The sequence below is a fragment of the Periplaneta americana genome, chromosome 10 (assembly GCF_040183065.1).
Source record: "Periplaneta americana isolate PAMFEO1 chromosome 10, P.americana_PAMFEO1_priV1, whole genome shotgun sequence".
Taxonomy (NCBI): domain Eukaryota; kingdom Metazoa; phylum Arthropoda; class Insecta; order Blattodea; family Blattidae; genus Periplaneta; species Periplaneta americana.
Genome location: NC_091126.1, coordinates 91129449 through 91150258, shown reverse-complemented (window position 1 = coordinate 91150258; position 20810 = coordinate 91129449). Strand labels below are relative to the sequence as shown.

The following is a 20810-nucleotide window of genomic DNA, read 5'->3' as shown; positions in this document are numbered from 1 at the left end:
ATAATTGACAAAAACTGAATTACTGTTAATAATTTTAAAGCAATATAAACGTGATCCGGCGTTTTCTATTGACAATTTACTGGAGAAAGAAGTGTTCAAAACAATACACCTCCTAACTTATCATCCAAACATAAATGTAATAGAGCTGATTTGGAGTACAAAGAAAAGTAAAATTTCAGATAACATAACGGTACTGATAGTGTTTTATTGGGTTCTTTATGACGCTGTATCAACATCTCAGGTTATTTAGCGTCTGAATGAAATGAAGGTGATAATGCGGGTGAAATGAGTCCGGGGTCCAGCACCGATAGTTACCTAGCATTTTCTCACATTGGGTTGAGGGAAAACTCCGGAGAAAACCTCAACCAGGTAACTTGCCCCGACCAGGATTCGAACCCGGGCCACCAGGTTTCGCGGTCAGACGCGCTAAATGTTACTCTACAGGTGTTGACCTGATAGTGTTCCTATAACAATATTACAACAGCTAACATTTGCCGTTGTTGAGAAAATAAGTAGACATTTAATACTTGGAAAATGCCGTTGCTCGTGTTAAAAAAAAAGTAGCAGAGTGATATTGGAAAATATGAAAATACAGATTGAAAACATAGTGATACAAATTGGCGTGTCCACACCTGTGGAGTAACGGTCAGCGCGTCTGGCTGCGAAACCAGGTGGCCCGGGTTCGAGTCCCGGTCGGGGCAAGTTACCTGGTTGAGGTTTTTTCCGGGGTTTTCCCTCAACCTAATATGAGCAAATGCTGGGTAACTTTCGGTGCTGGACCCCGGACTCATTTCACCGGCATTATCACCTTCATCTCATTCAGACGCTAAATAATCTAAGATGCTGATAAAGCGTCGTAAAATAACCAAATTGGCGTACATAGTTCCAGCAGAACTGATGAAGAAAAGTCTGAAAGGGGAAACTGAAAAAAGTGGAAATTCTGATACTGACCCAGCTAGTGAAGTTAAAAAAAATTGTAGTGTAGTAGAATGGAATGGAATTTAACTGAGGGGGGCACGGATGGCCCAGCACTGCGACATATTAAGATCTATTACGCTAATCCTGGATATGGAATGAGTTGCATGCCGCAGATCCCCTACGCGCTCCGCCTAACCACATGAATCCCTTAACGACCGGTCCCTACAGCCGACAGAATCCATATAGTTCCTGGTTCGGCAAATTCCCCCAAGGCCCCCCCTGTCGGTCCGAGGTGAAACTCCTCCCCCGAGTAGGTCCGCCTCGGGTGCCATTGCAGAAGCCATCCAACATCGCAGAACTACATTCCACGGAGGCCGGTTGAGAGAGTCAGCAGCTTCGGGAGACCGCCGGTAGAGTGATCTGAAAAACCAGAAACGGGATGATGAGGGAAGAAAGGAAGTGGCGAAGATGAGTGGGGCTCCAATCGCCTGATAAAGTTGCCTGATATTCATCCATAGGAGTGAGGGAAAAAATAAAACCTCACCTTGGCAACTCGTTCTCACCGGAGTTAGACTCGCTAACCCCTCAGCCACAACGGTGGACAAATTGTGATGTGACTACTAGAGTCCTGCGTTTGGTTACTTAGAGGAGACTCCAAGCAAGCAGCAACAGTTCAAGTACTGTATGTCGCCTATGGAGTACAGCTCGGCAGCATGTACAAATATCCCTACATACACAGTCAAATCTTCTGTTCAGTGAACATAAAAAAAACTAAACAAAACTAGGCTCTAATAGGGTAATTTTGTAGTGAGCACTTCACTAGGAAAGATGAAAATGTATTTTGTCAGAAAGAGGAGAAATGTTTCATTTGAAATAGTTAAAATGCTTACAGTCATTGATTATATTCCAAGCCTGGGCGTTAATACCTGAATTCAGGTACTGCAGACAACCTCTTAACCCCCCGGCAAAGAAAGTTATGTATGGGACAGATACGAGTAGACCAGGGATGTCAAAGCACCTGTATTACGTGCTCATACTACAAGCAATACACATCCAACAAGGTTCATTTTCTAGCAAGATAAAGTACAAGAAAATGTTGGGCGGGTTCTTGAGAGCACGCAGTGTAGGAACTTTGACATCCCTGGAGTAGAACTAATGGCAAACATTGCTGAGTGACGGATTGTATAAGGCATGCATCATAGCTTTCGGCAGACGTCTTCAAAAGCGTACTCGCGAGTAAGCCCCTGAACGGAACCGAAGCCAGTACTTAATCAGCGCGCTCCGCCTTCCCCATCCCCACCTGTACTGCACTCAATGTTTATGCGCAAACGAAGAGCAGTGGCGGACTGCCATTATCATTGTGTTGGTCGGAGTGTTCCACCGTTTCACAATGTCTTCTAATCATGGCCGTAGTACATTTAAGGATGAAAGGGAAGAGAAATATTTTTGTGTTAGTGGGGAGAATGTGAAATGCTTAATTTGTTCGAAAAATTTTAAGGATGTGTTAAAATTCAACATGCGGCGATACTACTCGACACTTTATAAAGAATATAATACAATAAAATTACAGGCATGTTGGAAATGTGAAAATTATTTATTTTCGCATGTTGGACATGTGAAAAGAATTTATTTTGGGGCTATGTGTATAACTGTTGGTTATATATAATAATCAGTGTATTACAAAACGTTTACACTCAGTTCCGCATGACAAACATAAAGTTTTTCGTTTAATTTTAGGTGAAGTGCGTAGGCCCACAATTATTTTCATAAATATAGAACAAGAAAATACAAATACTAATCACACGTGTCCTCAGTCTTAAACAATAAAAGCTTCTTGCTAGCTATGTTCTTGCTTGGAAGATTGGAAAATAAATGAAGCCCTTTACAAAAGCATCATTTGTAAAATCGTGCATACAGGACGTTACTAAAATACTGTGTCCAGAACAAAGTCAAAGTTTAAGAAAATTAAATTATTTCCAATTACAGTTCAGAGAAGGAATTTCAAGATTTTAAATGTAATTGAATCTGAAGTCGAAACCACAATTAATCAGTTTGTAGCTTACTCACTTGCATTGGACGGAAGCACAGATAGAAATGACAAAGCTCACCTAGATCCATTTTCATCCGAGGAGTTAATGAACATTTTACTGTGTCTGAATGTCTTCTAGATGTAATTACAAAATACAACTGGAGAAGATCTTTTCCAGGCACTGAAAGGCACCATAGAACAGAATATGTTTAATTTGCAATAGCTTGTGTCAATAGCAACAGACGGGGCTCCAGCTTCATATATATATATATACAAACATATGATATTTCTTATCCTTTTGATGTTATTATTTGTAAACATAAGCACACCGTTGCCGCGATCCCCCACTGATCGCTCCCAACTGTTGAGGTACGAGTCTCTCCCTCTTCTCTAGCCTTACAGCACTGTGTTCGGCGGGCAGCATCGAGAGCACGAAAGACGATACGCTTTTTGGAGACCTCTGGCTTTCGGCTTTCGCTGGTCGCCTAAAATCTACCACTGATGCACAGTGCTTTACTATGTGTTCGTTTCTAATGTGGTGAAGCGGAAAGAACATGTACGGGGGTATCTGCGTTTCTTTTTCCTTCTCCTTTACGCCCAGAGCTGTTATAGTCTAATGTGTAGAATCTCGTGAAGCACTCACTTATAATTTTATAATTTATTTCATTTCCTGTTTGAGTTGATATTTATATTTTTCATTTATTAATTCTTACTTTTATTAGATCTAAATTACGTAGATGCCTTTTACTTATTGTAAAAATCAGAGATAGACAAATAATGTTAAAATTGGTTGTAGGGAGAAATTCAAATCTGCTTCAGATTAATACTGTTAAGCCTTGGTTTTTCTGAACCGACGCATGCGACTTGCGAGGTGCGAGGCCCGCCTCACACTAATCCGGACTATACGATAGAAACCACTCACAATCTCTCGTGTAGTCCGGATTAGTGCGAGGCTCCCTCGCACCTCGCAAGTCACATGCGTCGGTTCAGAAAAGCCAAGCTTTAACTCGCAACTTGCACTCCGCACCAAGCGATGCTAGTATAATGTATGATGTACACCTAACCTGTAACTTAATCAAAGTAACCAAACACAGGACTCTACTGATTACATTATGAGGCAAATACAAACTACAAAGGCATATTTGAGTAAAGAGAGATAGTGAGAGAGAGTGTGTGTGTTTTTTTTTTTACATATTTTAACAATAAATTGTTTCGAAAGTAGATTGGTAAATTTATTACCTTGCATTATTATTCATTTTGTAGTATTTAAGATTTATTTAAAGTATGAACCGACTTGAGTTTGACAGAAATTATTTATTTACCAGCCAGATATTACATGACATTTCCCTTAATTACATGTTTGTAATAATATGCATAATCATGGAAAACGTGTCTACCATGATAAACTGGGGTGAGTGCTTCATTTGTCTTGATAGTCTGAGTATATCTTTTCACTACTTCTCTGCGTATGTAAACACAGCGACGCCTCCGAAGTCAGGAGTCTTCCGTGCTGTGTTGTATAGAGTGGGGCATTGGGATATGACGGTTTTTATAGCGCTGTTGTGGGACACTCGGGGCGAATTAAAAGAAAACACATGTACTGGAAGTAATCTAGTACAATGCAATTTATTGATGTCTGATTACTTTTTAAAAACTACATTTCAGCGCACACTGCTCATAGTTCAATGGACTGTCTGCGAAACATGTTTCCAGGACGAATAATTTCATGATTTGGAGACATTGCCTGGCCGCCAAGATCTCCTGACCTGACTGCAGCTGATTACTTCCTATGGGTTTATCTCAAAAGTAGGGTATACCGCAACAAGCCTCGCACCATCATGCAGCTGAAACAAAACATAAGGAACGAAATTAGTGCAACGAACCTCTTTTGCTGGAGCGAATTATGCAGAACTTTCATAGCAGGTTACAGGAATGTATTCGTTGCTGTGGAGGCTACTTACGAAATGTAGTTTTTAAAAAGTAATCATACATTAATAAATTGCATTGTACTAGATTAATTCCAGTATATATGTTTTCTTTTAATTCGTCGTGAGTGTCCCACAACAGGGCTATGAAAGCTGTCATGTCCCACTGCCGCACCCTTTATATGGAATGGAATGGAATTTGGGAAAGATGGCACTATGATCGAGCACTGCAACCTATGAAGATCTATTGCGCTAACCTTTAACCTAGATGCATTGCCAAACCCACACCAGCTAACTACACTAAAGTTTGCTGCGTATCCAAATTTCGAGCAGGCAACACCATTCATCTCGTCCCTAGGCTAGCCCCCTACGTGCGTCGCCAGTCGGAGGGGAATGCTATGAAATGATGAAGAAATGGGGAAATGTTGACATATTGACGGAATAATGTATATGCCTAATATAGGGAAACGGGAGAATCCCGAGAAATATCTCAACTGCGACCTTGTCCGCCACAAGTGTCACTATGGATTTTGAATGAAAAAATCCCAGGCCTGATCGAGACTCGAACCCGGACAGTTAGCGTAACAGGCTGAAAGTCTGATCACTCGGCTACCGCAGGGGGTATGCACTCGAGTGTATTAAGCAAAATTATTTTTAATGTAAAAATGAAAACAAATGGAACAGATTTTCGTAAATACAAATAATATACATTTGAAAATTGTTACAGCATACAAGTAGCCGTTTTGTCAAAATTATTACATAGCCTAATCCACTTAAAGTGTACAACTTGTTCACCGCTGTACAGTAATGGTTAGTACGCCTGATTATGAAACGAGCTGACCCGAGTTCAAGTCCTGGTTGGGACAAGGTACCTGGTTGAGATTTTTCTCGAGATTTTCCCTCAATCCAGTAAGAGTAAATGTTGTGTAACTTTCGACGCTGGACCCTGGATTCACTTCGATGATATCACCTTCATCTCATTCAGACGCTATATAACCATAGCAGTTGAAAAGCGCCGTAAAATAACCAGTAAATAAAAATAACTGTACAACTTAATGAAGTCTACTGTCCTATTTTTTGTGAAAGTAATTCCTTTTATGTGCAATCCAGAAAAAGAAAATCGTATAGCAAAAGTTTTAATTAAATGTTTTATAATTTTAAATAATATTTAAATAAATTTAAGTAGCTAATGGCAATGCCATTCGCTACATGATAAAGCAACTGAGTTATTACGAAATGAGTAAAAAGTATACGAAAGTATGTGTCACCTTTGTGCCTTTTTTACATACTCTCTTCTTACTCGTATGTTTATTAGACAAAACATTATTTGCTAATCTACTAATTAAATATCGTCATTGTTATTTTCATTGAAACTTCGATCACCTTGCACACCGCACACGGGACTGACGTCCGATTTTCGTTGCGTTATTTCATAATCAAATTAAAATCAGAGATCGAATAACTTTACAAATATACATGCGGCTTATATTAAGTTATATATACAGTCGGACACAAAAGTCTACACACACCCTAAAAATGACACTTAAATTCAAAATCAATAAAGAAAATATTATGTATTCACTTTCTGTATCATAAACAGACATTTTAGGAAATGAAAAACAACATATATACTGATATATGATTAATAACAGTTTCCTATAATAACATCTTAAGCACACAAAAGAAAAACCGTTCAGGTACAAAAGTCAACATACATTTTGATTATTTTCACTTTCAGGCACCATTTAATATTTTGTATTTCCACCTTTTGCTTCTATCACAGCTTCCAAACGTTGAGGCATAGATTCCACCAATTTTTTTGTGTCCGCTGATGTAAATTTATTCCACTCTTTCACTAAGGCAGCTTTCAAATCCTTCTTGCTTTTGCTTTTGTATTTTTTTATCCTCTGCTTTAGTTCTTCCCAAAGATGTTCAATTGGGTTGATGTCTGGTGACTGGGGAGGCAAATGCAACTGTTTTGGTACATTGTAAAGTAGCCATTCTTATACAATGGCCGTATGCTTGGGGTCATTGTCTTGCTGAAACACCCAGTCTGTTCCTAGTCCCAGTTTCTCAACAGATTGTTTCAAATTCTCTTTTAATATGGTGAGATACTTCCATTTATCCATAATGTCCTCAATAAATACTAAATTCCCAACCCCAGCTCCAGACATGCAACCCCATACAAGAATATTTCCACCACCATGCTTCACTGATGGAACATGATTTTCCATTTTCAAACTTTCATTCCTTTTTCGCCACACCTTTTGCTTTCCATCACATTGAAATATGTTGAATTTACTCTCATCCGTGAAAAGCACTGTATTCCAGTATGTGGAATCTTTACTTCGATGCAGAGTTGCAAATTCTAGGCTCTTCTGTTCATTTACAATGCTTATGAATGGTTTTTTCCTTGCTATTCCACTTTGAAACTCATGCTTTTTCAGAAGTCTTCGTACTGTGATGGGATGAACAATATTTCCACTAGTATTTGCGACATCTACCGCCAACTCCGTAGCTGTAATTTTGGGATCTGAATTCACTTTTCTAATGATGTGTCGTTGCTCCCTGTTAGATAATTTTGTTGGTCTTCCACATCTGGCTTTGTTTTGTACACTTCCTCGATCATTGTAGTTTCTTATTACGGTTTGGACACTTGCATGGCTCCTTCTAACAATTTCCCCAATTTTACGCAGTGAAAAGTCCTTTTTATTGAGCTCAATTATATTTTTTCTTACCTCCACTGATATTTCAGTTCTTTTTGGATCCATGATACGCGATCAAATTATGTATTGTAATACACATCTACTGTTTTAACAAACTGCACCAATTTCACTGTGTTCACTGCAACGTCTCTCCTACAACTGACGAAAGAATCGCAGTGTATGTTGACTTCTGTACTTCAGTAAACACAAACAGTTGCATCTAACAAGCTTGTAGTGCAAGATACTGGTCTGAATACCTTGGTTTTTGTTGTTATGGAAGTGGACGCAGACATAGAGTTTCACGTTAAGATCTGTGCATTCAGGGTTGTACAAAATATGCTAAAAATGGGGGTGTATGTAGACTTTAGTGTCCGACTGTACTTTACTTTTCCATATTTCCACTCAAGAAAGATTTAAAGGAAATTATCCGTTACATACATGTATATATCAATAGTTCTGACTATATCCGACAGAGGACTCTGGGAAATTGTATCGTTGTTGCCAATATCTGGAAAGATAAAAATTAGAGTTTTGGCCGAGGATCAGTGACATATTTGTAGGGCTGAAAAAAAAATTTTTTTGTTATAGGCTAAGCTGCATCGTATGTAGAGCTGTGTGTTTACAAAGTGCTTGTGTGCACGCTCGACTGATTACGGTAGCGGCTGTTTGTACAGTCCGCTCCGTATGAATGAACTCATAATAGAATTTACATTTACAGCATTACTTGTGTTTCAAATTGATTAACTCGGAACAAATATTAAATTTACAAAAAATACCATTCTTATCAATTAAGTCAAACACATTTTCCCCATGTTTTGAATTCAGTCGCCTTATTATCTGTTCTTTATTCTATTTTCGTTTCGGCATTCTCATACCGCCTCACGTCACTTAAGCACGTCTACTATTGAGGAGTGTCGAATGTTCATTCTCTCTGCTCCTTACAGAGAATAGAGACACCCGGCGACGGACGCATTTTGTAAACAATGTATATAGAAATTATTTGCTACCCTAAAACCTTCCAATAATTTTCTTTAGTCCTATATATTAGGTATGGTTTGTTGATGCATTTGATGTGCCTTGCATATGCGCTTTTGATAGATGGATAGATTTATCGTCGAACATAGCAAAGAAAGGAAGATTTACTCTGGACCATAGCGACGAAATAATTGCGTTATTAAGCGTAGTGCATTATCATAGTGGTACCACTGGATTACATCATCATTGTGTGTGCATATCGGAGAAAATCATCGGTCGAATATGTAAGAAAGGAAGGTATTTGGGTCGGGTTGGTTAGTGTAATACAGAGGTCTCCAAAAAGCGTATAATCATTCGTGCTCTCGATGCTGCCCGCCGAACACAGTGTGCTGTAAGGCTAGAGGAGGGGGAGAGACTCGTACCTCAACCGATGGGAGCGATCAGTGGGGGATTGCGGCAACGATCTGCTTATGTATACAAATAATAACATCAAAAGGATAAGAAATATCATACGTTTGTATATTATTTTGACATATTATGAAGCTTATACTTTTGATTGGGAAATATTCGTGAGCAAATGCAAACATGGAAAATAGAATAATTCATTTCGCATAAGTTGCATTTTCCAAATATCTAGCATTGCCACAAACCATGTAACACGATTGTACATGTCGATTATATTCTGATTGTGTCCTTGCAGATGACAATTCAAATTGTTGAAATTTTCCGAAATACCAACAAGGAATGTTAAATCAGTAACAAACAGTTCATCTTCCATCTCCTGTATGTTCTTCCCTTGTAAATTAAAGGGAACAATTAGTTTCAATGAACAATGTAGATATACTGAACAATATATACAATAAAGCATATGCATAAAAATCTTACCTAATCTTCATATTCCTCTCTTAGGATTAATTGCTCTAACAGCTTACGAAATTTCCGATATTTTAGGAAGGAACCATTAATTGTGTTGACCGATCGTACGACGACATCCATAATCTATTTCATATTTACAACTTTACTCCACAGTGCTTCCTGGTGAATTAAACAATGCAAATATGTTACATTTACAGGCACTCCCTTATCATTCAACCATTTGTTTAGCTTGCCCACCAAACCTGTCCTTTTACCAGTCATGGCTGGAGCCCCATCTGTTGCTATTGACACAAGCCGTTGCAAATCCAACCTTTCTGTTCTATGGTGTCTTTCAGTACCTGAAAAGCATCTTCTCCAGTTGTATTTTCCTCCAGAGTAATTACATCTAGAAGATATTCAGACGAAGTAAAATGTTCATTAATTCCTCGGATGAAATTGGCTAGGTAAGCTTTGTCATTTCTATATGTGCTTTGATCCAATGCAAGTGAGTAAGCTACAAACTAGTTAATTGTTGTTTCGACTTCAGATTCAATTACATTTGCAGTCTTGCAAATCCTTCTCTGAACTGTGTTTGGAGACAATTTAATTTTCTTAAACTTGTGACTTTGTTCTGGACACAGTATTTTAGTAACGTCGTGTATGCACGATTTTACAAATGCTCATTCTGTAAAGGGCTTCATTGATTTTTCAATATTCCAAGTTAGAACATAGCTAGCAAGAAGTTTTTGTTTAAGACTGAGGATACGTGTGTGATTTGTGTTTGTATTTTCTTGTTTCAAATTTATCAAAATATTTGTATTTTACCTAAAATAAAACGAGAAACTATAAGTATATCATGCGAAACTGAGTGTAAACATATTGTAATATACTGATTATTATGTTTAACCAACAGTTATACAGACGTCCCAAAATACATTATTTTTACAGTCCAGCATACCTGTTATTTTGTTGTATGATATTCTTTGTGAAGAGTTGAGTAGTGTCGTCGCATGTTCAATTTTAACACGCCCTTAAGAATTTTCGAACAAATTAAACATTTCATATTCTCCCCACTAACAAAAAATATATATATATATATATATATATATATATATATAACATTTCTCTTCCCTTTCATCTATGAATGTACTACGGTCATGATTAGAAGACATTGTGAAACGGTCGAACACTCCGATCAACACAATGATAATGTCAATCCGCCACTGCTCTTCGTTTGCGCATAAACATTGAGTACAGTACAGGTGGGGATGGGTGAGGCGGAGCGGGCTCACTACATACTGACTTCGGTTCCGTTCAAGGGCTTACTCGCGAGTACGCTTTTGGAGACGTCTGGTGTAATAGCTTTCGCAGTGATCACATCGTGACTCTAGGGTGTTTTACAATATTGATGTGATTTTCAATTATTTAAATATCGCTGGATAAGAAGTGATACATCGTAACTGCAAAAATGATCATTTAGTTTAACTACATCATTATTTATATTAACTACGTACAGTTCCCCTGGAAAAGGATGAGACGATTGAATATTCTTAAGTCTCAGATGTAAGACACTGCGCATGATCGGAGACCAGAGCACTGATACACAAGATAACGAATATTGAGTTACTTAAATTCAGGCTGTTTGGTTTGTTACTAGCATCGTTCCGAAATTCACTTCGAAAACTGCAAAAAATATGATAATATTACGTAAATAAAACATAAATATATACATAAATCGTGTAGTTAAATCGACAATGGACCTTCATGACTAGATCGACACCCGCACAGAAAGGAACGCTTTCATGTCGTTTCAATAGCTCAGACGGTAAGACTTCTGCGTGTTGTGTAGAAGAGTGCGAGTTCGATTCTTAGTCTACACAACGATTTTTTTTGTCTAAATAACGTTGAAATAGCTAAGTAACGTTGAAATAGGGTTTTACAAAGTCCTGAGATTAAGTGTTAATGATCGCAAACAATACAAAATTACAAGTTATAATATTATAAACCTTAATATAATAAATGCATTTATACACACATATACAATGTAAATGCATATGTATATTAAAAACTAACAATTAAAATTAAATTAGAAATTATATATAATAATAGACAAACTTTTACAAAGGTTTAGAGTCCTTAGGCTATGTCATTTGTTGAGTAATTATTACAATATTATATTAATATCTTTCCCATATGTGTAAGAAATGCACTCGCACAAAAGATTTTTTGTTAAAAGTATGGCTTTGGATTATTTTATTCTCACACCTTCAGTTAATTTTAACTATTTTATCTACGTGTTTGCAATAGTGTTTAATTGAATGTGCATTCAATTTTATTCATGTTATGATTGAATGAAAAAGCACTGTTGCAGTTATTGACTAATTACATATATTAATACTAATTATTAAATGCATCTGTTATGTAAACAATTGCAGTATCTTTTGCAAAATCTTGAATGTTTCAGTTGTGAATAATATTTCTGTACTGTATACTATAATACGTTAAAAGAATTTGCAATAGATTTGCGATCCTCTACTTTATAATCACTGGTTTCAATGAAAAAATATTTTCTTTCTTAGGATATCTACAAGTTTAAATTCAATAATATTTCGAATAGGTTTAATTGCATTATCTGAATTTTGTACTTTTCTATTCAAATATATTCTATTTCCCTCTTTCATAATTTTTGATAAATTACACTGTACTTCTTGCAGTATTTAAGAACATGAGGATCATTACATTGCAACTCATTACATATAGATTCTTCTTTTTAATACATGAGATTTTGAAGTCCTGCGTTATCTACATGTTTTTACTTTTGAATTTTTTCACAACATTGAGTGGAGAACATCCACTGAAGTGATTATGAAATTAAGTGAAAAATTCAATGCATTTACTTTTAATATCAGTAGTACCAATATCATATATGTTTTTTCAAGATTCATTTTGTAGACATAAATGCAAATAGTCACTAGATACAGCATTTATGATCCTTTCTTAGTTTTTAAATTAATATTTTGAAATTGTTCAGTGACATTGGAAACACTTAGGATTTGTTTATCATGTTCAGACAAGCCATTGATTATAGGTTCTGTCGAATAGAAATTCAGTCTAATTCTGTGTACAAAACATTTATCAATGGCTGTGCTATTTCAGCTTAGATTTAATTTGATTAGTTTCGCAACAATTGGACTTCCTGTTATATCCTGTTATTTAGATATTTAATTTAGGGTTGATTTATTAACTCTTACTATGCAACATGCCTCTTATTTTAATAATTCTATATCACGTTAAATAGTCATTGTCTACACTAAAGTATTATCGTCATCCCTCATTTCTCATCGTAATGGCGAACCGCCGTGACATGAGAGAGCGAGTTATAGCTCTAGTTGAGGCTGGATATGGGGCTAGATCTGCTGGCCGTTTGGTCGGTGTTCCTGGAAGTACAGCCGCGAGGTGGGTTCATCGTTACCAAAATTTAGGGGAGGTCGAAAATCGCCCTATTCCTGGGCGTCCGCGGATTTCTTCATTGGAAGAGGATGCTCTCTTATTCGAGACAGTTCGACAGGACCCCTTTCTGACTGCTAACGAAATAAGAGCAACATCTAACTTTCCCGGCTCTTCACAGACTGTGATCAGCAGGTTGAGGAACCGCGGTATTAGGAGCCGGAGGGCTGCGCAAATGGAAATATTGGGGGAAGCACAAGCTGTCGTCCGTCTTGCCTTCGCTACCAATCGAGTGGATTTCGATTGGAGAAATGTAATTTTCTCCGACGAAACAACCATCTCGAGTGATTACGAAGGTCCTGTCCGTGTCTATCGTGAGGATGGTCTCCGACATGACCAGCGCTATGTGCACCGATGTGAAATATCGGGGCTCTTTAGCATATCGTGTTGGGGGTGGATGTCTTACGATGGACCTGGCGTTATAGAACGCATCGATGGCCGGTTTAATGCGGGAACTTACGAGCACATTCTGGAAAATATATTCCTTCCCTCCGCCCGAGAACGTTTTTCCAAAGATACATTGCTGTTCCAGCAGGGTAACCAATAACCATCCCGTGCACTATGCTGCAAGCATTCAAAGATGGTTTCAAAGGAGACCCGAGATCGAAATCATTAATTGGCCTCCGAAATCACCTGATTTGAATGTCATCGAAAATTTATGAGCGGAATTGAAAAAGAGAAGGATAGCCACCTATGCCCACCGACGCCCTCGAAATCGAGACGAATTTGTGGGATCTAGTTGTTGACACCTGGGAAGATCTCGCCGGGGATCAGAACTTTTTCCACAATCTCGTGACATCCATGCCGTATCGACTTAGACCTGTAATAGAAGCTGATGACATGTGGACAAGATTTGAAGTTAGCAGGTCTCTTTTTGTTTCTTATGATTTTTGTTTGAGGAAGAATACTTTTAACTTCCAAGTAAGATTTATTATTTTTGACGAGGTTGAGCCCACTTGTAAGACCCAGAATCTGGGCATAAATTATTCCATATTTTTCGACAAATTAGACAGTCGAGGAACTCTGAACAAATTAATTACACCTCCATAAAAAAAATTACCCGGGATCGAACACGAGACGTTTCGGTTATACAGTGGAACCGACATGCTACTATATGAACTACCGAGACAAGACAGTGACAGCAGCAGTCCAGAATGTAGATCCCTTAGCAGACATTTGCCATCGGTACAGTGAAGCAATGATATTTTGTGACTCGAGCTATGTTGTGAAATCCTGGCCTTAAATGGCAGTCTTCTTCGTGATCCTTATTCTGGTCCTTGTCCTTGTTGTGGTCCTTGTAACAATTCTTGTACTATTTGTCATGGTATGTATCGTTACGTCGATATCGAGTGAACAGCGCTGTAGAAGTTTAACTTCCGACGACCAAGAATCGTCTCATTCTTTTTAAGGGTAACTGTACATTATTATTATATTCACAAAATTGGGCAGTTAGCTAATAGTTTGTCCTGGAGTAGAAGATCTTGCAAAGCAGGAACGTATGTAAATAATTTGTGCAGTTTGAGAAAAATTAATTTTTGAAACTGTTTTGTTTCGCCTGCAAATTTTGCAGATACAAGGTATCACTTCTTAGTCTCGACATGTTTTTCTCCAGTGTATGGTGTGGGAGAATATCAAAGTTTCTGCTTATTTTCAAAAGAGACGTAGCAGTGTAAACACAGATATTTGTTTTCAGGACACTCTCACCTGCAAGTGCCGTATCCGCCGAAACCTTGAGCCATAGCACCGGGTCGTCGAAAATAAACTCCTTGCCACGACCAACCAGCCCTAGCCCATCTGTTGTCAGCGAGAAGGCGGAAGCTGAGCTTCAGGTGAGTCGACTTGTCACCTCATTTCGTGTCCATAGGCATGGTTGCGCTACTCATGCGCTCAAAATATCAACAAAACCTCAGTACAGGTAGGACGAACTTCGTACTAGCTGTACTGTCTGTATGCGGTTCTTGCAAGACGGAAGTTCGCTCGCGTCTAAAGTAAGTGGAGGCTCGTTATGAGTGAAACAGTATAATCCGATCAGATCGTTTCTCTTCCATTGATGAGTGGGAAAAAGTATTTTTTTTTTTTTTGTTAAGAAGGAAAGTAAAGCTACGTGTGTTGTGTTGTGTTCTACTACACTTTCTTATGCATAATATTTAAATATCAGGAGATATTTTACAAATAGACATGGTGGAAGTTTTGGTAAAGAAATATTATCTGGACCTGCAAGATAGAAGGCTTTAGAAAAGCGAAAGGAAAAAATGGGATATCAACAAGGCGAGACTGATATCACTTATCTTCAGCGTGTTGTGCGTCTGAGTTACAGAATTGCATGATATAATTATGATCAACCGGTTTAGAGAATTTGTAGATAAATTTAAAATGTGATAATGCCAATTGGAACATAAACAATTTTCCTACTTTCCTTCACTATAAACTTTCCTGGAGAGTGCTGAAAAAATCTGCTTATCGAACATAAGACTCTTCTTCAAGACCTATAAGAGAATTCATCGGCAGGTTTGAAGAGAGAATGATAATGAACATGGAATGAAGATTTTTCTGCAATTCTTTTGGTTTGCATTCGATAGAAGTTCCTGAAAGTTTGGAGCTTAAATTGATGAATCTACAGAACAGGTCGCCACACAGAGTTACGGCCAAATCGGGAATCTAACTGCTCTGCTCGCCATGTTGCTTAATTCAAAATTTCCAAATTTTTCATTTGCCTCCTGTCTAGTAGGCCTACTGTCCGTCAGAGTGGTTATGTCGCAGAATCATCGAACCGGGGGAAATAACTTGACAGTTACTTACTTAACGAGGCCCTTTTCTTTAAGTTATTTGAAATAGTTATATAATATTATGTAAAAGTCTCAATAACAAGTAGCTAAGACAGTCCAGTCACAAGACTTTACAGATGGAAGCAGAGACGGGTGGTAGAAACCGAGATGCGACATAACCACTCACACGGACAGTAACCATGTTTGCTTCCACATATGTGCTTTCAAATTTGAACCATTATTTAAGTGTACAGAAAGGGCCCAGAAGTGAATTTATTTCATTTTCCGTGACATGTAAAATATTACGTCCTTAATTATATTCTCAATAAAATTATCTTTCGTGGCATAAACAAAACAAACTTACTGGCGTATGCCTTAGAAAATTCAAACAATTAAACGTTAAAAAAAAAAGAAAAACAAAACCATCCATTAGTCTGTGTATATTAGTCCTGCAATTTACACTAATTCTTGGCAATTATCTTTCCTCATTCTACACAATGAATTACATTTATCGTTATCCTTTGATAATTCTCCAGCTGCTACGCACAATCTGCAATTTGATGTTTCTCTCTATGTACGGATGGACCCAGAATCTCAATTTTTAGCGATTCCGAATTCGGCATAAATATATAAGTATACAATATCTTCATCGCTCGACGTCTTGTCATCAGATAAAAACCTTTGTTGTACGCTTCGTGGACAGACATTTAGTTGCTCCATGCAGTAAGCGTGACGCTACGCTTACGCGTCAACTATTCTACGCGTACCTCCAATATTTGTTGTTGGCGTTCAATCCCAAACGACTTTCCGGGTTTTCAGACGTACAATAAGTTGAGAGTTCGTGAAATAAAAAAAAAATCCTGTGAAGCTGGCACACTCTTAGTCTCTAATTAACACTCAACAAAATTCCGTGATCCACATGATATTCGAACTAATAGCCGTAAATTCCGCACAATGCAGAGCCAGTCTCTCTTTATAACTTCGGTAATAGGGCACGAGTTTGTCTTCCCGCGGACTCGATTGACTGAAATAATGCTTGCGATGATATAGTCAGAGGGTGAAGTTTTCCTACGGGTTCCTCCGTTTCTCTCAACTTCACAAATTTAATTCCACCAGCACACTCTATTTCACCCTCGATTTACTTTCACTTAATTTGATTTCATTTAATACAAAATATGACATGAGGAGGTTTAATATCTCTGTAGGATGTAGGCAACATCTAGAGACAGTCAAATATATTACAATCTTTCTGTATAACGTCAGGACCAAGTACTGTTACTAATCAGGAACGTCGATATTGCGAGAAACTCTGAAATCCCGGCCTGGTTTATACCGGGTGTATCCATGGTTACGTTATGAACTGTAAGGAATGATGAAGGTCAGAGGCATCAATTTGATATAGGAAACCCCAGACCCGAAGCGCCTCAGTTAAAATGTACAACCCAAATCTGTCGTTCGTAGGTTGCAGAAGGTGCAACAGTAGCAGAAAGGTGGGCACATCTGCCAAGATGTAGGTGTAGGATATGAAAATAAAATTTGGAACTCCCTTATTATATGAATTTCGCATACAACACACTAAGAATTTGCAGTAAACAAGAGCCCATGTATATATGCTATTTGTGGACATTGTGTGGAATTGTTGCCTACATACAGGTGGACGCCTATTAAGACTCGCTCCAAATTTTAATTCCATATCGGTACGTTAGAAGGCGTTGGGAAAGTAAACTCAATTAATGCACTGTGCATATGTGTGATTTGTAATTCTGTGTGGTTAATCCTAACATACGAGTGTTTAGAATGCATTCTCTTCTTACATGTTGGAGAGTGCAGTTGATCGATCTGAGTGAAATGTAGTATGCAACTGCGGAACTTGCAGGAACGTGATGTGTGTTTACGATGAAGCAAATGAAAACAAAGAGAAGTAGAAAAATTGTATGAGGCTAGATGTCCACTTAGGAAACATCTAGTTTATACCATGTTTTCAAGTCTTTTCCAGCGTTACGTGAAACAGGGCAATTTCGCCACAATTCCACTACCGACGAGGAAGAACAACTATACGGACTAACGAAAAAGCAGTGCTTCATCGCGTGCCCGAGGAGACTTCAGCAAACACTTGAGCACTAGAACGTGAAATGTGTCTCCTGAACACTACTGTTTGTGAAGTACTACGGGAACAGCAGCTGCATCCGTACCATCTACAGAAAGTTCCTGTCTTGATTTCTGCTGACTTCTCAACTGGCATAGTGTTCAGTCAGTGCTTATTGCAGCGCTGTATGATCGACCTTCACTTTCCTCTGATACGCTTCTCACGGATGAAGTCAGTTTCACTAGAGATAGAATATTTAATAGTAGGAGTTACATATGGACTGAAGCGATTCCCTGCGCTACAGTTGTGAGGAGCCATCAAGTAAGATTTACTGTGAATACGTGAGCGGGCAGAGTGAATGTTTACGTATCTAATTGGTCCATATGTTGTTCTTCCCTGCTTAAATGCAGGTGTGTGCAGTGTTTTTGAGATATATATATTCTCCGAAGTATTGGAACATGTTGCATTTGGTTTTGTTATCGCATGTAAGTTCAACATCACGTGACCCCAGGTACTTTGCAAATGGTGCTCGTGAATAACTTAAGGGTACACTGGTGTGAAATTTGAAATTTCTAAACTGTTCTATGTAGATCTCTGAAATTTTGTACAGTTGTCGTACTGTATACATATAGTCTGTGTACAAAGTTTCATCTCATTTGATGCAGAAATATATGAATTATTAATAATTTTGTTTTTTTAAATTGTGTAAATTTAGCTTTTCAAAAATTGGTACTCCTCCCACAAATTCAAATATTTTGGCCGGAAATTTTGTCTACATACTTGTCAGACCGTCGGAAATAAAACTTACTATACAATTTTTCCTTTTATACTACTAAAAATAAATAAATAAATAAATAAATATATATATATATATATATATATATATATATATATATATTTATATATATATTTTATGCACTAAAGTGTAAAAACGGAAAAAAAATCAACTCGAGCGTAAAGAAAAATTAATATTAAATAAAATATGAATGTTAGGTATAATCCTGATAGTAAGTTTTGTTAAGAACACATTCAGAAACCGCTACAAAAAAATCATGCATGTAGTACAAAATTTGTAGGAAGAGTAACATTTTAGCAATGCAAAATGTAGAAAAACTAAAAATGGTGAAAATCGACTTCAAAGTTTGTTATGATAATAATGAATAAGAACTGAATCTTTTTTATTTTCTAGGCATTTTGAGATATATAGGCCTTGCTTATTATACGCAGAACTTACTCTTATATACACTACCATGCAGTGCACACCTAACTGCACTAGTAAATAAAGATGACGACTGAAAAAAAAAACATGTAAACTTATGAAAACAAATCGCTATAGACTGTAGACACTATTATAACACTAACAATAAAACTGTTAGAAACTTGCAAACATTTCTTGTACAACAAAACAAAAACCAAGCATGGAAAACACGTTGTTATGGCTACTAGCAACAAATGGAATTTTTCTTTAGACAAGAGATGTGGTCTCCTTGGTAACTGAATATTTTTCAAAGGAAAGCATTTTTGAAGTGACATCTGTTGGATCCTATGAAGAAATATTTCGACAAGTCGAGAAACTACACTGTCTGAATTAGAAATCTAATGTACACAAATGTTTGTGGAAATTGCAACACCAAGAAAGATACATGTGACTGAAATGAAATTGATACCTCAGATTAGCTACATAACAATATACAAATGATTAGAATTACAGAATTGTACCTGATCTGTGACCGTGAGATTTCAGTATGGTGTGAAGCTTCCATGCGCTGCAATCAGAGCTTCTAAGCGTCGTGGAATGGAATCAAAGAGAGACTGGATATATTCCTGGGGAATCTCCCTTCACGCAGTTTGTGTGTGAAACCACAAAGAGTCAAGGGTCGGTGCTGGAGAACCATGACGAACAAATTGCCAACCATTTCCCAGACATGTTCAATGAGCGACATGTCTGGCGAACGTGCAGGCCAGGGAAGAAGAGACCTATCGTTCTTCAAAGAAGGCTTGCACAATCCTCGCCACATGTTGCTGGTCATTGTCCTGCTGAAATATGGCATATGGAGTTGCCTGAAGGAGGGGCAGTACTTCGGGCTCTAAAACCTCCCTAATGTAGCGATTGCTGTTCAGATTGCCCTGAATACGTAGAAGGCGAGATCGCATATTGTATCCAATGACACCCCAAACTATCACACTAGAGTTTCTCCGCTATGCTGCTCAACAATGCAGGCTCTCAGATTGTGTTCACCACGGTAGGGTCTAACATGTATGCAACCATCATTGTAGGACAAGTAGGACTAGCATGACTTGTCCGAAAACACTACATTTTGCTACTCAGCACGCCAGTGACACGTGCCCATTATAGTTTGAGACGTTGGTGGTTTCTGGACAATGGAAGCCGACGCAACGGCATGCGAGCCACTAGTCCAGCCCTCAAAAGACGGCGACGAACGACGGCAGATAGATCAACACACGATGCAGTACTCCAACGTCGATTCAACACTGTGGATGAAGCTGTACGGTCCGTCACGGCCAAGAGAATAAGATGGCAGTCATCCCGTGCTGTGGTCACATTACGTGGTCCAGTACCCGCTCGTCTCTATGTACGACCCTGTTCTATCCACTGGTTCCACACACGCATCACTGTCGTAGCAGCATACCCTGTACGAGCCGAAATATCACGGTATGACAAACCTGCTTACTGGAGAACAATCATTCCCCCCGAACTCATTCACGTGCTGATATTGCGGCCTTCCTCGTCGACGAGGCATACCTACACTAGATTCATGTTTCCACTTCCTTTGGAAGCTCTGCACTGACTGAGCAAGTCATAACATTGACCTTGCTGGTGAAACTAGAGATGTCACTGTTGGGCCTATGTGTACGCCATTTCTATGGAAATGTAATCAATTATTGATGGTACACTTTTCTACACATCTCGCGAGATTGGAGTCGTTCGGGCCATTCTTTCTGGGTGTTGTCTTTTCACAAACAGTAGTGTAATAAATAATATATTAAATACAGCGTAATTTTCACAATCGTCGCAGAATTCAG

General features: G+C 38.1%; 1 protein-coding gene across 13 annotated transcripts in view; it reads left to right on the top strand.

Moving 5' to 3' along the window:
- Positions 1-20810, top strand: part of Cadps (calcium-dependent secretion activator 1) — a 942652-nt gene that overhangs the window by 598095 nt on the left and 323747 nt on the right. For all 13 annotated transcript variants that reach the window (XM_069837911.1, XM_069837913.1, XM_069837916.1 and 10 more), the window contains exon 3: positions 14608-14743. In XM_069837911.1, the coding sequence (XP_069694012.1) occupies positions 14608-14743 (136 nt within the window). The remainder of the gene's footprint in view (positions 1-14607; positions 14744-20810) is intronic.